General features: G+C 34.8%; 1 protein-coding gene across 7 annotated transcripts in view; it reads right to left on the bottom strand.

Moving 5' to 3' along the window:
* Positions 1–17632, bottom strand: part of SMARCA2 (SWI/SNF related, matrix associated, actin dependent regulator of chromatin, subfamily a, member 2) — a 241370-nt gene that overhangs the window by 114452 nt on the left and 109286 nt on the right. For 6 of the 7 annotated variants that reach the window (XM_051962447.1, XM_051962452.1, XM_051962456.1 and 3 more), the window contains 2 exons: positions 10879–11121; positions 9360–9473 (listed from right to left, as the gene is read on the bottom strand). In XM_051962447.1, coding sequence (XP_051818407.1) covers positions 9360–9473; positions 10879–11121 — 357 coding nt within the window. The remainder of the gene's footprint in view (positions 1–9359; positions 9474–10878; positions 11122–17632) is intronic. The other variant, XM_051962470.1, reaches the window with a different exon arrangement.

Here is a 17632-nt window from a genome sequence, read left to right as displayed (position 1 = left end):
CAAAACTATAATAGTGGGAAAGCTCAACTTTGTACTTTCAGAATTAGATAAATGAAACCACAAAATAAATAAGAAAGAAGTTAAAGAGGCAAATAGAATACTAGAAAAGATAGATATGATAGATCTTTGGGGAAAACTGAATGGAGACAGAAAGGAAGACACTTTCTTCTCAGCAGTTCATGGAACCTAAACAAAAAGTGACTATATATTAGGACATAAGAACCTCAAAATCAAATGCAAAAAGGCAAAATTAGTAAATGAATTCTTTTCAGGTCACGATGCAATAAAAACTACATTCAATAAAAAGCAAGGGGAAAATAGACCAAAAAGTCATTGAAAACTACATAATGTCATCCTAAAGACAATAATGAGACAACATACCAAAATTTGTGGGATATAGCCAAAGCAGTAATAAAGGGAAATTTTATGACTCTAGAGGCTTATTTGCATAAAATAGAGAAAGAGAAGATCAATTAATTGGGCTTGCAACTTAAAAATCTAGAAAAAGATCAAATTAAAAACCCCTAATCAAATACTAAACTTGAAATCCAAAAAATAAAAGGAGATATTAATAAAAATTGAAAGTAAAAAAAAAAAAACTATTGATTTAATAAATAAAACTAAGAGTTGGTTCTATGAAAAAAACCAATAAAATATATAAACTTTTGGTAAGTTTGATTAGAAAAAGGAAAGAGCAAAATCAAATTGTTAGTCTTAAAACTGAAAAGGAAGAACTTGCCACTAAAGAAGATGAAATTAGAGCAATAATTAGGAGTTACTTTGCCCAACTTTATGCCAATAAATTTGATAATTTAAATGAAATGTAAGAATACCTTCAAAAATATAGCCTTCCCAGATTAACAGAGGAAGAAGTAAATAGTCTAAACAGTCCCATTTTAGAAAAAGAAATAGAACAAGCAATTATTCAACTCCCTAAGAAAAAATCCCCAGGACCAGATGGATTTACATGTGAATTCTACGAAACATTTAAAGAACAATTAACCCCAATGCTATATAAACTATTTGAAAAAATAGAGAATGAAGGATTCCTAGCAAATTCCTTTTATGATACAGACATGGTACTGATAACTAAACCAGGTAGGACAAAACAGAAAAAAAAAAATTATAGACCAATCTCCCTAATGAATATTGATGCAAAAATCTTAAATAAAATATTAGCAAAATGATTATAGAAAATCTTCCCCAGGATAATACACCATGACCAAGTAGGATTTATAACAGTAAAGCAGGGCTGGTTCAATATCCATTCCTATTAAAAACAGTAAAGACTTTTCTTTAAAATAGTCAGTAGCATCTATTTAAAACCATCAGTAAGCGTCATATGTAATGGGGATAAACTGGAACCATTCCCAATAAGATCAGGAGTGAAACAAGATTGCCCTCTGTCACCATTACTATTCAATATTGTATTAGAAATGCTAGCTTTGATAATAAGAGATGAAAAAGCGATTAAAGAAATCAGAGTTGATAATAAGGAAACCAATTTATCACTCTTTGCAAATGATACTACGGTAAACTTAGAGAACTTCAGATACTCTATTAAAAAGCTATTAGAAATAAGCCACAACTTTAGCGAAGTTGCAGGATACAAAATAAATCCACATAAATCATCAGCATTTTCATACATCAATAACAAAATCCAACAGCAAGAGATACAAAGAGAAATCCCATTTAAAATAACCGTCAATAGTATAAACTATCTGGGAATCTATCTGCCAAGGGAAAATCAGAAACTGTATGAGCAAAACTACAAAACATTTTCCATACAAATAAAGTCAGATCTAAACAACTGGAAAAATATTAAGTGCTCTTGGATAGGTCAGGAAAATATAATAAAGATGACAATTCTACCTAAACTAATCTTTTTATTTACTGCTATACCAATCAAACTCCTAAGAAACTATTTTACTGACCTAGAAAAATAACAACAAAATTCATCTGGAAGAACAAAAGGTCAAGACTTTCAAGGGAACTAATGAAAAAAAAAATCAAATGAGGGTGGCCTTAGCTGTACCAGATCTAAGACTATATTATAAAGTAGAGTTTACCCAAAGCATTTGGTATTAGCTAAGAAATATACTAGTTGATCAGTGGAATAGGTTAGGTTTACAGAAGAAAATAGTCCAGAACTATGCAATCTAGTGTTTGACAAACCCAAAGACCCCCTTTTGGGATAAGAATTCACTATTTGACAAAAACTGCTGGGAAAATTGGAAACTTGTATAGCAGAAACTAGGCACTGACCCACACTTAACACCGTACACGAAGATAAGGTCAAAATGGGTTCATAATTTAGATATAAAGAATGAGATCATAAACAAATTAAAAGAACATAGGAGAGTTTACCTCTCAGATCTGTGGAGGAGGAAGGAATTTATGACCAAAGAAGAACTAGAAATCATTATTGATCACAAAATAGAAAATTTTGATTATATTAAGTTAAAAAACTTTTTATACAAACAAAACAAATTGCAGACAAGATTGGAAGGGAAACAATAAACTAGGAAAGCATTTTTATAGTCAAAAGTTCGGATAAAGGCCTCATTTCCAAAATGTGGTGTTCTTTTTCTTCTTTAAAATAATATAATAATGATTCTCTCTGGGGGAGAGCAGGTTTCTCGGGGAGGTTTTCTGGAGGCAGACTTAGTATCAGTTCAGATCAATAATTACCCCAAATGCAGCCAGCTGGTAAAAATAAAAATGTTTATTTCTCCTTCCAAGTCTTGTCTCTTTCCTTGGGTCCGGATAGCTAGATTCTTAGAGGCCTATCTCTCTGCTTGATTCTAAGAGTTCCCTCCAAATGTCTCCAAATCCAAAGGTTTGTCCTTCAGCCTCTTGGTTCCAAGAGCTCCTTCCGAATGTCTCCAAATCCAAAGGTTAGTCCTGCAGCCCAGCCAGCCAAGTGGAAAATGGAATAGATCTCTCTTGCCTCAGAGAGAGGGCTTCTGACATAATTCTGCTGAATCTGTCCGAGAGCCTTTGTCTGTTTCTTTTGTACGAGAGAAAGGAATTGTGAGATATGAGAGAGAGGGATTACGGGTTTTCTCCCATAGTGCTCTCTGGCCCTAAGAGCTTCAAGGGAGTTGTGAATTCACAAAGTTACACAGTTAACCTTGTGAATCTCCCATACTTGTGAACTCCAATGAGTAAAGGTATAAACACAAGCATTGTATTAATTAGTTCTACTTAGTACCTTGTTTCAGGTTCTGGCCCAAAACATCAACTGTAATGAGTTAGCAGTTTGTAAAGATTCCAACATCAACCCCTTTCTTTTGTTTTAGAACATAGGGTGATCATGACCTCCCTGACTTCTCAAAAAGGTGAGAACGCCCCAAAAAAGGTGATCACGCCTTCCCTGATACCTCAGGAAGGGAGATGAAAACACCAAAGGAAATAGGAAGTCGAATCAGATTAGCGGGTTTCTGAAGGGGCTCACTTGAAACAGGTACACATAAATCCATCAATATGGGCCAGAACTTTGAAACAGATATACATGATATACATAAATCCATCAATATGGGAGGAATTACACATAATTTACATAAGCACATAGCAATATAACACAGGCTAGTAGTAATGTAACAAATAACATGAATCAACCTGAAAATTTATACATGTCCATAAGTCCTACAAATAGTCCAAAAGGAATCCATTGTCCATTAATTCATGGGCCAGGAATCCAATAGTTCCTGTAAGCTCTGAAGTACTGCAATAGTCTCATCAACAATTTTTCACCTCAAGGAATCCAATGATTCTTTCTGGTTTTTCAAGAACTAAAACAGTCTCATCTTGTGTTAGGAAATCCAATGATTCCTGAAGATTTTAAAAGTCCTTTTAACACTCTCATTGTCAGCCATGCTCTTTCAGTGTCAGATGCTTCTTAAATCTCCGTTGTTTTGAAGTTTTTCTCTTTTTCTATTTAATCTCAGGAAATCCAATGATTGTTGCTGGTTTTTCAGGAACTGAAAGCTGAAGATTTTAAAGTTCTTTTGACAGTCTCATTGTCAGCCATCTGATTCCTTTTCCACCTGTGGAAATATAAGCAGACCCTCTTCCCCAAGCAGTTAACCTATCCAATTCCCTTATATTTACCACTTTTGGGATTTCTCCTCATCATCAACATTGGAGCTGTTTGCACTGGATATTGCCTTGTTGTCTTAAAAGGCCTGTATTCTCTCCAACTGTAATCCTGATTGCTTTTCAGTTGGTTGATGACATCAGAGTCCTGAATTTCTAAAGTCTCTCTGGGTGTAACCTCAGCTGCTATCATGCCCCACCTATCTTTTGATTAATACTTTGGAGCTGGGCTCTGCCTCTCATTCCTCTGGGTCAACCTACATTCAGAGGCCCGGTGAAAGCCTCAGTTACATTTTGGACATGGGATTTTGGGTTTTTTCTCACCTTGTCTTCTCATATATCTACAATGAGCTCTCAAATGTCCAACTTTTCCACACTGAAAACATCTAAGAGTTTCTCTAAAAGTCTCTTGACAAGAGGAACCCTGTCTTCCCATGTTCATCATAGTCTGGGCATAATATGCATTTGTGCCCACTGTGGCACAGCGTCTTATGATCTCCTCTAAAAGAGCATTTTTGTCTAGTCCCTATATAATTCTTTTGCAAACCTCATTGGCATTTTCCTTAGCCAAATGTCCAGTCATTATTTCTGTGGCAGTATTATCTCCAGTGGTTCTTATTACAGCTGTTTGCAAACGTACCACAAAATCTGCAAAAGGTTCACTGGAACCTTGCTCTATTTTTGTAAAAGCTTGCTGTCCAGGGAGAGAATTCCAAGCTTTTATTGCAGCCTTAGAAATTTGCTCATACACTGTTATGGGATAATAAATCTGTTTTGAATTCTCTCTATACTGACCTTCACCAGTTAGTTGGTCAAAAGTGATTTGCTCTATAGTTCCTGTTTGCCTGTTGCATTGGGCTTGAATCCTACATAATTCATGATACTCTGAAAGCCACAACAAATTTTGTCCCAGTTCTAGACATATCTTAGCTATGGATTTCTAGTCATTCGGGGTTAAGATTTCATAAGACAAATTATCTAGTAACATCTTCACATAAGAGGATGTAGCCCCATAAAGAGCGCAACCCTTTTTCAAATCTTTAATTTTTTCCAAATTAAAAGGAGTGTATTTTCTCTCTTTTTGACCTGAAGAGTCAAGCTTCTCAATCACAGGATATGCATTTATAAAATCAAATATATCTTCTCCTTCATTTCTTGCCTTAATTAATGCTTCTTCTAATCTTGTCATATTCTGCTTTACAGGAGAAGCTGACTGTGTTTCTGCCTCTCTCCCTCCTGCTTCTTCCTCCAGCCAGGAAGGGTTAATTGAGGAGGAAGGGTCATGAGATGTGGAATGACCTAATTCCTCCTGCTGTGAAGTATCATACTCAGAATTGTACTTAACTCCATTGTTATCTGATTTCTCTGCTTGGTACCAAGAGCTCTTGCAGATTGTTCTTTGCTTCTGCCTCTGCTTTCTTCAACCACCAACCAGCCAAGTGGAAAATGAAATAGTTCTCTCTTGCCTTGGAGAGAGGGCTTCTGGCATAATTCCGCTAAAATCTGTCTGAGAGCCTCTGTCTGTTTCTTTTATATGAGAGAGAGGAATTGTGGGATACAAGAGAGAGAGAGATTATGGGTTTTCTCCCATAGTGCTCTCTGGCCCCAAGAGCTTCAAGGGAGGTGTGAATTCACAAAGTTACACAGTTAACCTTGTGAATCTCCCATACTTGTGAACTCCAATGAGTAAAGGTGTAAACACAAGCACTGTATTAATTAGTTCTACTTAGTACCTTGTTTCAGGTTCTGGCCCAAAACATCCTCTTGTAAGATCAGATCAATAATCTATCAACTCTAATGAGTTAGCAGTTTGTAAAGATTCCGACACCAAAATATATAGAAAATTGACTCAAATTTATAAGAAATCAAGCCATTCTCCAATTGATAAATGGTCAAAGGATATGAACAAGTTTTAGATGAAGAAATTTAAACTATTTCTGGTCATATGAAAAGGTGCTCCCAATCATTATTGATCAAAGAAATGCAAATTAAGACAACTCTGAGATACTATTACACACCTATCAGATTGGCTAAGATGACAAGAAAAGGTAATGATGAATTTGGAGGGGATATGGAAAAACTGGGAAACGGATACATTGCTGATGCAATTGTGAATAAATCCAACCATTCTGGAGAGCAATTTCGAACTATGCTCAAAAAGTTATCAAACTGTGCCTACTCTTTGATCCAGCAGTGTTACTACTGGGCTTATATCCCAGAGATCTTAAAGAAGGGAAAGAAAAAATGTTTCTGGCAGCCCTTTTTGTAGTGGCTAGAAACTGGAAATTGAATGGATGCCCATCAATTAGAGAATGACTAAATAAATTATGGTATATGAATGTTATGGAATATTATTGTTCTATAAGAAATGACCAGCAGGATAATTTCATAAAGGCCTGGAGAGACCTACATGAACTGATATTGAGTGAAAAGAGCAGGATCAGGAGATCATTATACACTTCAACAACAATACTATATGATGATCAATTCTGATGGACATGGCTCTCTTCAACAATGAGATGAACCAAATCAGTTCCAATTGTTCAATAATGAAGAGAACCAGCAATCCAATGAAATTACTATGGGAAATGAGCGTAGATCACAACATAGCATTTACACTCCTTCTGTTTTTGTCTGCTTGCATTTTTGTTTTCCTTCTCAAGTTATTTTTACCTTCTTTCTAGATTTGATTTCTCTTGTGCAGCAAGATAACTATATAAATTATAGATATATATATATACATATATATTTATATTATATTTAACATATACTTTAACATATTTAACATGTATTGGACGACCTGCCATCTACGGGAGAAGGTGGGGGGAAAGAGGGGAAAAGTGGGAACAGAAAGTTTTGCAAGGGTCAATGTAGAAAAATTATCCATGCATGTGTTTTGCAAATGAAAAGCTATAATGATAGTAATAATAATAATAATAAAAGAAATGGATAAAATATGATAGGAAGAAGGGGAAGTAAAATGGGATAAGCTACTGAAAATGGCTGAGCCATATTTTAGTTGATAACATAGGGAGTAATATGAGGAAGTAGTATATGAGAAAAAAAAGAAGCCAGACATTTACAAAAATCTGTCTTATTCTATTACTATGACATAGATATTATACCTTTTTTTGATAATAGGTGCAATTTCTGAAAAGATAAGCCATGAAAAACAATTAGTAGCTCAGCTAGCTTAAATATACTGAGGCACATCCTGTAAGCATGGAGTTTTCTATAGAGGTCTGTAAGAGCATGTTATTAACTCCTTATGAGATTAAAAATAAATAAAATAATTCTAACCCTAAAAAGTCCTGAAAAGATTGCAACAAATAAGACTACTAATTTTTGTGGAACTAAAGATAGTAAGCAATTTTTTATTGATTTTTTTATCTTGTATTATTTCAGCAAAAATATAATGAAGAATATGCAATTTAGTACACAAAACAAACTTCACAGCTAAGTGCTTCTTTGTTCCAGAACCATTTTAGAGATAAGATATTAAGGATTTTTAAAAAATAGCTTCATTGCCATTTTGGCCCTAGCTGAAGAATAATGTTCTCTAAGTGATGCTCTTTACTTTTTCCTTTTGCAGACAATTGAACTCATTTATGAATGCTGAGATAATGACCCTAAGTTGCAGAGACCATAGAAATTCAAATGGAAAGATCAACAACCTGTCATGAATTCACAGTATGAGTTTAAAGAATACATGAAGAAAAATGACTAATATGGAAATGTTTTTACATAGTTACATAGGATAACCAATATCAGATTATTTATTGTCTTAAGAAGAAGAAAAAGGAAGGAACAAAGAATAGAATTGAGGACTCAAAACTTAAAAAAAAATATAGTGAATGTTAAAAATTGTTTTTGTATGCAATTGGGGGGAAATAAAATTTTATCATTTTTAAGTACATAAGGAAAGATGTTTATCTTTGTTATTGAAGCTTTCGGGGGTAAAGTGGTTATGAACACCATTTTCATTTTCATTGTCACTACTATCTGACTTCTAAGGAGTAGGAAATTTAACAGAGAGAATTCATCTTCTAGCTAAATAAGCAGCCCCCCCCCTTTTTTTTTTTTACAATATCATGCCAAATCCTTCTTAAAATGAACAGAATGAACCAATGTGTCTAAAAAAGAGAGGTGTTATACAAAAAATACAATGATGCAAAATAAAACATTTCAAAATTGGTCCATCAAAAGAGAAACCCACATCAAAATACTTCATCTAGTAAATACTATACTTTAGAAGGGAAATCAATTTTTAGGAGACAAGTTAAAAATTTGATGGAGTTTAAAAGTTATTTTGGATAATTGTATTGAATTTGGAATTTAAGAAATGCATTTGTCCCAAATTCCAAATCAAACCACAGAAATCTAGAGCTTATTCAATCCACAGAGGTTCTCCAAAAGCAATAAAAATTCAGGTGGTATAAAATCAGCTGCCCTAAAGATAAAATATTCATTATGTAGGGCTCAAATTAGGTCGTAAAATGTTTCTGTCATTTGTAGGCTAACAAACTTCAAACACTTTTTCACATACAACTAACCCTCTTGGTATTTCCAATGCCATCATCATTATTAGATATTTAATAAATACAAAAAGAGCCTGGTAATATACAAGATACAATTTTGTTCCCTGTGACCTGAAGTAATAAATTTAATACTAAAAACTCTCCTAGATTTATGAGTAAAACAATTCTCTGAAGTTCTACAAATAAATGGAAACCAGGGATACTCCAAAATGATTTTTTCAAAAGTTCTATGCAAGTACCTGAAATCTAAAGTTACAATATAATATAAAATAGGCTTTAGAAAATCAGTCAACTGAAAACAAAATGGTACATCATTTAAAGAGTAATTTCAGTAACTCTTTGTGTAATGGTGGTTTGAATTATCCATTTCCTAACCATTGGATTTCCTGCAGAAGAGATTTTTGTTTAGGTCCTGATTGGATTTGATGGCATTTCAGATCACTTCTAATTCTAAGATTCTGTGATTATTTTAGTAAATTTTAGTAAAATAGAACCCTATCTCAAAAAATTTCTTGAAGGTAGATAGAAGACTCAGTAATTTAGCTCTATTCTCTACATTAGACTTTCTGGTATTTTGTAGAACTATGAAATATTAGTATCTTATTTCTAATGGTATTTGAAATTAAACTATAAGCATTTTAATGAACAAATTGTTTAAGAATCACAATTTCAAGCTAGGGAAGTTAATCAGGTATTTTTCAAATTCTCTAATGTGCCCCATACCTTTTCTGGTAGCTGGGATTCCACTTCTTTCTTCAATCTCCTCAGCAAAAATGGCCGCAGCACTTTATGGAGACGTCTGATAATCAATATAGTTTCTTCTTCATTTAAGTCCACCTACAAAAGGTAATAGTAAATACAGTATCAAATTTACTTCTTCTTTTTTAAAATCATGTTACAAAATAGATTTTTATGATGAAGTTTTAGTACATAATTGATCATTTCTTTTAAAAAACACTACCATCTAAAGCCAACTATGCCTAAATCTACATGACTAATATTAAAAAAAAAAAAATCAAATCATCAGCCCAAAGTATGTCCTTTATCCACTCAGTCATGACTGCTTGCAATGGCATGCAATATAATAATAATAATGTGTTTATTTTTCTTAATTTTCAAACAGAATTGGGTTTTTTAGAAGTACGTTGCTTGTTTTAACGCAACAATTAGCTTTAAAAAGGTCACTGTTTCTGGGAATGGTAAAGATGGAATAGAGAAGATAGCAAAATATATAGAAAACTACTTAGGAAATATGGTATTGAACCTAAAATGGGCAAAATGACTATGAAGGTCAAGCTAATTTTGGTATTACTGATTACTACAGTAATGGTTTCCTCCATTTTTTCCCTATTGTCAGTAATTCACTTTTTTTCTTCTTATTCCTCTCTCTCACTTATTTGCTCTACAGTAAGAAAATTCTAAGTTAGAGACTTCTAAAAAACTATCTACTATAATGGTTTCACTGTTTACATAACTGTAATCCAATGATCTTACTAAATGCAAAATTTCCCACATATGAGAGAACTGAGGAATTCAAGCCAAATAATTTCCCTGAAATGTCTTGCTGTGGTAATCTACATCTGCTGCTAAGAAATCAGCACTCACAAGTTGTTGAGTTTTTCCCTCCTTACAACAGTGTGTTTCTCTCAGATATGAATCATGTAAATTAGAACAATTAGTGAAATTAAAGAAATGTTTGAAGATATAGTCAAATATTCAGGGGACTTATTCTAATGTACACACACACACACACATCCATAACTTTAGGCTGGGCCAGTCAAAATGAAAGGAGTTTTACACAAAATTTGCAGAAAATGAGCTGACTCATTTGACTTATACTTTATATGCAAGTTTTTGAAAGGCAACAAATGGTTTGAAAGGGGACTTGTTTGATTTTTTTTCCTAGTTTAGAAGTAAAATGACCCAAAAACATATTCAACAGATCAGCTGCTTGTCTTTCCTTTGCTCTATTCATGTTTTGCATTCCTATTGGTCAAAAATATTTGTGAAACCTAAAAAGCTTCTTGCTGAGGATGGTTACATAAATACATATAGTCAGTATGACCCACATATTATGAAAATTGGTTTTGGAGGAACAATTTATCTGTAATTAGCCTATGACCTACTTCAAATTGGAAGTCATTATTTACAGTATTTCTGTTTTGAAATCCTCTGTAAGAAAGTCTAATTTCAACTAAATGCTTTGATATTTGCTATGAAAAATAAAAGGCTAAACTAGTACCCTTTCTCCAGTCATGGCAAAGGGGGCATTAAACCACTGCTCAAATGTGCTACAGCTCTTGAAAATTGTAGGAAGAAGAAAGTTAAGAAGGGCCCAGAGTTCTGGTAGCTTGTTCTGCAGCGGGGTCCCAGTCAAGAGTATCCGTCTTGGTGCCACATAGTGAGTGTTCAGGACCTGAGTCAGTTTGCAGTGGTGATTCTTCATACGGTGGCCTTCATCTACTATCATGTACTTCCACCGGATCTATATCAGTGTAGGAAAATCATAACATGAACAAACTCTGAAAAATTACAAATACTTTCAACATGTAGATTGTCCATCATGCCAAAATGAGGTATGAGAAGGTAAACAACACAAACTTCCTCTTCTTAGATGTTGTCATATTTCCTACTAATGAAGGAATGACCTTTACAAATAAAGTGTCTACCTAAACCCTGGCCCCCCAGAACTGGGGCTGTTTTCACCATGCCATAAGGCCTGTTCCAACCAATTATAATATCCTTTAGTGAAGCTGAAAAGATTCCTATTACTATTGTATTCATTTTGTAGGTAGCACAAGAAGTCTCAGAGGCCAACTACTCCATAGTAATTTATTAACAGGCATTTGTGGATGACATCATCTCTGTTTTAAGTTTTTTTCTTAGGTTGTTGGGTTGGCTATGCTATTTTCATTGCTCCAAGGGAAAAAAAAATCAGAACAAAGTAAAAACCAAGATAAAGATACAGAGGCTTTGAAAGAAAAGGCAATGCAAAAACAATTTAGGAGAATATGGATGTTTGGAGGGAATTATGGAGAAACAAGGAAAAGAAAGTAACATTTATATAGCACTTTAAGGTTTATAAATATTTTGCAAACTTTTTTTTCCCTTCAATCCTCATGACCCATTTTACAGATAGAGAAACTGAGGCTTAGAAAAATTAAGTGACTTACTCCTAGTCATACAAATATTAAGTATAATTTGACCCAAGTTTCTTTCTTGATCCTGAGTCTACTATTATGTCCTTTACACCATGGAAACATAAGAGATAAGCATCAAGTTTCATCTGCAAAATAGAGGGTATAGCTTGTAAACGTATATACTCAAACAACCTTCCCATTTCTGCCTCACCACTATTCTCCTTCTCTCAAATCATTCCACAATGCTAATCACATTCTGAAAGCAAGAATTTTATGAAATGTTCTTCTGTGCCTATCCTTTTCTTCTAAGCTATGTTCAGCAGTAACATTCAGAGGATTTAAGTCCTTCTAGAGCAAGGGAAATATTTCACACTATATGGATGAAAGACTAGATAATCTAAATTTCTTATTTCCTCATTACAAGTAAATCCAGGGGAAAAAATTAAAAAGTACTTAGACTAGGAAGTCAAGGCACCAAAAAATGCTAAAAACAAAAAACAAAAACAAAAATAAACAAAAACCCCAAACCCTTTTCCCCTCCTCTACAAACCACAAGATCAGTGTTAAAATATTATGTATGTAGCAGACATGTAGTTGCTACAACAGATAAAGCAGTTGCTAGATAAAAAAACATGTAGAATAATATTTACATTTTAAACTATCTTGCTTACTAATGTAGTTTACAGAGAACTAGAATGTAAATCAAGAGATTTTTAATTCTTTTCTTCTGTCTGCCACTGACTAGATCTGTGACCTTTGAGAAAGTCAATGAATCAATTTTTTAAGTCACAAAAAGGAAGCAATAAATTTTACTGTGGTGTTTTCTTCTTTTCTAGAATATGATCCATTCTCTCTGGGAGCAGATTTCTTGGGGAGGTTTTCTGGAAGCAGTCTTAGGTTCAGTTCAAATCAATAATCACCTGAAATGCAGCCAGGGGTTAAAATCCAATCTTTTATTGTCTCTTCCAAAATAGCCCACTTAGCTTTCTTTGGTTCTGAGAATTCTCATTGCTAGTCTTTTTCCTCTGCCAGCTTCTGCCTCTAGCTCAACTCCAACTCCTGACTTCTCAATCCCCTCAATTGACTGACTTCTGGCTTTCAATCTCTTCAACTGAATCTTCATTGATTTGTAGCTCTCAATATCTTCAACTGACCCCTCCACTGACTCAGCTCCTTTTATGTTCTTTTAGAGGTGTGAACTCAAAGGTTGACTCCTCCTCCAAGAGTGGGATTATGGGAGGTGTAACTTGTGAATCTCCCAGACTTCTGAACTCTAATGTGTAAGCTCTAATGTGTAAACTCTCTTAAAGATGTGAGCTCTAATGTGTGAACCAATTACATAAGCATTGTTTCTATTAACTCTAATGAGTTAACACTTAATAAGGATTCTAACATCTCCCCCTTTCTTTGGATTTTAGAACATAAGGTGGTCATGACCTCCCTGACTCCTCAAGGAGGTGAGAACCCCCAAAAAGGTGATCATGCCTTCCCTGACTGCTCAAAAAATAAGTGAAAACACCATAAAAAAAAAGGTGGACACACCCTCCCTGACTTCTTAGGAAGGGAGATGAAAACACCAAAGGAAATGGAAAATCAAATCAGATTAGTGGATTTCTGAAGGGGCACATTTAAAACAGGTATACATAAATCCATCAATATGGGAGGCATTACACATAATTACATAAATTACATAAGCACATGGCAATATAACACAGGCTAGTAGTAATGTAACAAATAATATGAATCAACATGAAGAATTTATACATGTCCATAAGAAATAATCGAAAAGGAATCCATTGTCCATTAGTTCATGTGCCAGGAATCCAATAATTCCTACAAGCTTTGAAGTACTGCAATAGTCTCATCAACAATTTTTCATCTCAAGGAATCCAATGATTCCTCCTGGTTTTCAAGTCCTTGAAACAGTCTCATCTTGTGTTAGGGAATCCAATGATTCCTGAAGATTTTAAAGTTTCTTTAACAATCTCATTGTCAATCATGCTCTTTCAGTGTCAGATGTTTCTTAAATCCTCTCCTTTGTTTTGAGGTTTTTTTCTCCTTTTCTGTCTCTCTCCAGGTGCTTGTTGCCACCCATCTGTTTCCTTCTCCATCTGTTTCCTTCTCTATCTGTAGGAACACAAGCAAACCCTCTCTCCCAGGCAGTTAACCTATCTAATTCCCTTCTATTTACTACTTTTGGGATTTCTCATCATCATCCTGGCAATTACATTGGAGCTGTTTGCACTGGACACTACCCTGTTGGGTTAAAAAGCCTGTATTCTCCCCAACTGTAGTCTCTTCCTGCCATGTGATTACTTTTAGGCTGATTGATAACATCAGAGTCCTGACCTTCTAAAGACTCTCTGGGTGTAACCTCAGCTGCCATCATGCCTCACCTGTCTTTTGATTGATATCTTGGAGCTGGGCCCTGCCTCTCATTTCTCTGGGTCAATTTACAGTCTGAAGCATTTGATTGCATTTTGGACATGGGGTTTTAGGTCTTCTCTGACCCTGTCTTCTCACTCTATCTCCATATCTACACTGAGCTCTAAGATATCCTATTTTTCACACTGAAAACATTGACAAGTTTCTCTAGAAGTCCCTTGCTAAGAGGGACCCTGTCTTCCCATGTTCATCATAGTCTGGGTATAATAAGCATTTGTGCCCACTGTGGCACAGTGTCTTATGATCTCCTCTAAAGGAGTATCTTTGTCTAGTCCCCATATAATTATTTTGCAAACCTCATTAGCATTTTCCTTAGCCAAATATCTGGTCATTATTTCTGTAGCTGCATTTTCTCCAGTGGTTCTTGTTACAGCTGTTTGCAAACATCCCACAAAATCTGCAAAGGGTTCATTGGGACCTTGCTCTATTTTTGTGAAGGCTTTATCTCCATCTTTCTGTCTAGGGAGAGAACCCCAAGCTTTTATTGCAACCTTAGAAATTTGTTCATACATTGTTAATGGGATAATAAATCTGTTCTGGATTCTCTCCATACTGACCTTCACCAGCTAGTTGGTCAAAAGTGATTTGTCCAATAGTTCCTGTTTGCCTGTTGCATTAGGCTTGAATCCTACATAATTCACGAAACTCTGAAAACCACAACAAATTTTGTCCAGGTTCTAGACATGTCCTAGCTATGGATTTCCAATTATTTGGGGTTAAGAGTTCATAAGATAAATTATCTAGTAACAGCTTAGCATAAGAGGATGTAGCCCCATAAAGAGTACAACCCTTTTTCAAATCCTTAATTTTTTCCAAATTAAAAAGAGTGTATTTATTCTCTTTTTGACCTGAAGGGTCAAGCTTTTCAATCACAGGATATGCATTTACAAAATCAAATATATCTTCTCCTTCATTTTTTGCTTTAATTAATGCCTCTTCTAATCTTCTCATATTCTGCTTTACAGGAGACGCTGACTGTGTTTCTGCCTCTCTCCCTCCCCCTTCTTCCTCCACCCATGAAGGGTTGAGGGGGGAGGGTCATGAGATGTGGAATGATCTAATTTATCTTGCTGTGAAGTATCACACTTAAAATTGTACTTAACTCCATTCTTATCTGATTCTTCCTCCTTTTCACCTAGTTTAGTTGGCACCTCCCCTTCCTGCTCTTTCTTCTTTTTCCTCATTCTAACACTTATATAATTTCCTAATTATATTAAGTTATATGTATTAAGTCTATATTTGGAAATTGAGTCAGATCCATTTATATTGTAGAATTGACAAATATCTTCTCCTACTAATTTCCACTCCTCTAGATCCAATTCTTTTTCTAGAGAAACAAGGATATATGTACTTTACAGTTTCTAAAACTTCACTGATCTGTTGCAAAATTATAATCAAACCTTGGCTTTTTATAACCTTGACAATGCTCTCTAAACATTTTCCTTGAACAGAAACAGAAGGCTGTTTTTTTTTTTTTTTGTTTTTTTTTTAAATAACTTTTTATTGATAGAACCCATGCCAGGGTAATTTTTTACAGCATTATCCCTTGCATTCACAGAACACGTCTGTTCCGATTTTTCCCCTCCCTCCCTCCACCTCCTCCTCCAGATAGCAAGCACTCCTTTACATGTACAGTATATCCTCGATACAATATATGTGTGCAGAACCAAACAGTTTTCTTGTTGCACAGGGAGAATTGAATTCAGAAGGTATAAATAACCTGGGGAGAAAAACAAAAATGCAAGCAGTTTATATTCATTTCCCGGTGTTCTTTCTTTGGGTGTAGCTGCTTCTGTCCATCATTGATCAATTGAAACTGAATTAGCTCTCTTTATCAAAGAGATCCACTTCCATCAGAATACATCCTCACACAATATAGTTGTTGAAGTATATAATGATCTCCTAGTTCTGCTCATTTCACTTAGTATCAGTTCATGTAAGTCTTGCCCGTCCTCTCTGTATTCATCCCACTGGTCATTTCTTACAGAACAATAATATTCCATAACATTCATATATCACAATTTACTCAACTATTCTCCAATTGATGGGCAGCCATTCATTTTCCAGCTTCTAGCCACTACAAACAGGGCTGCCACAAACATTTTGGCACATACAGTTCCTTTTCCCTTCTTTAGTATCTCTTTGGGGTATAAGCCCAGTAGAAACACTGCTGGATCAAAGGGTATGCATAGTTTGATAAGTTTTTGAGCATAGTTCCAAACTGCTCTCCAGAATGGCTGGATGTGTTCACAATTCCACCAACAATGTATCAGTGTCCCTGTTTTCCCACATCTCCCAGAAGGCTGTTTTCTAAACATCTGTCCCATCTTAACTGAACTTTAACTCTTTTAACAACATTTCTTTGTTGTACTCACCCTAATTTCTGGGTTGAGGAGACTTTTCTACTGGATTTAGGATAAGAGGTTTTTCCACTCAAATCAGAATTGAAGGCTTTTCCACTGGGATAAGGGTCCTGTCAGCTCCACATTGGGTGCCAAAATATGGTGTTTTCTTCTTTTCTAGAATATGATTTGTTCTCTCTGGGAGCAGGTTTCTTGGAGAATTTTTCTGGAAGCTGTCTTAGGTTCAATTCAAATCAATAATCACCTCAAATGCAGCCAGAGGTTAAAATCCAATCTTTTATTGTCTCTTCCAAAATAGTCCAGTTATCTTTCTTTGGTTCTGAGAACTTTCATTGCTAGTCTTTTTCCTCTGCCAGCTTTTGCCTCTAGCTCAACTCCCAACTCCTGGTTTCTCAATCCCCTCAACTGACTGACTTCTGGCTTTCAATCTCTTCAACTGAATCTTCATTGATTTGTAGCTCTCAATATCTTCAACAGACCCCTCCATTGACTCAGCTTCTTTATGTTCTTTTAGAGGTGTGAACTCAAGGGTTGACTCCTCCTCCGAGAGTGGGATTATGAGAGGTGTAACTTGTGAATCTCCCAAATTTCTGAACTCTAATATGTAAGCTTTAATGTATAAACTTTCTTAAAGGTGTGAGCTCTAATGTGTGAACCAATCACATAAGCATTGTTTCTATTAACTCTAATGAGTTAACACTTTGTAAGGATTCTAACATTTTACAAGCAGAAATAACTTAAGAATGTTGAAAATCTTTTGTAAAAGACAAATTAGGAAAAAAGAAATCACATTTTAAAATATTTTCATAATAATAACCTAAAGGTCTTGTTTTTTATTCACCAAATTCTTCTTCAAAGACAAATAACAGGGTAACAATAGTATACTCAATGCCAGTTCAAGTGACCAATCTCTTTAGGGCATATGTTTCTTTGATTCTGTTTCCTCATATGATACCTTCAAAGGAAATTTCAGGTTTTTGAGAAAAGATTTAATAGAGAGGTAGAATAGTAATCATGAATAAATCCACATTTCTAAGTTAAAAACAAA

The sequence above is a fragment of the Antechinus flavipes genome, chromosome 1 (genome assembly GCF_016432865.1).
Source record: "Antechinus flavipes isolate AdamAnt ecotype Samford, QLD, Australia chromosome 1, AdamAnt_v2, whole genome shotgun sequence".
Taxonomy (NCBI): domain Eukaryota; kingdom Metazoa; phylum Chordata; class Mammalia; order Dasyuromorphia; family Dasyuridae; genus Antechinus; species Antechinus flavipes.
The sequence above is the reverse complement of the archived record's forward strand: the minus strand, read 5'-3'. Positions and strand labels throughout refer to the sequence as shown.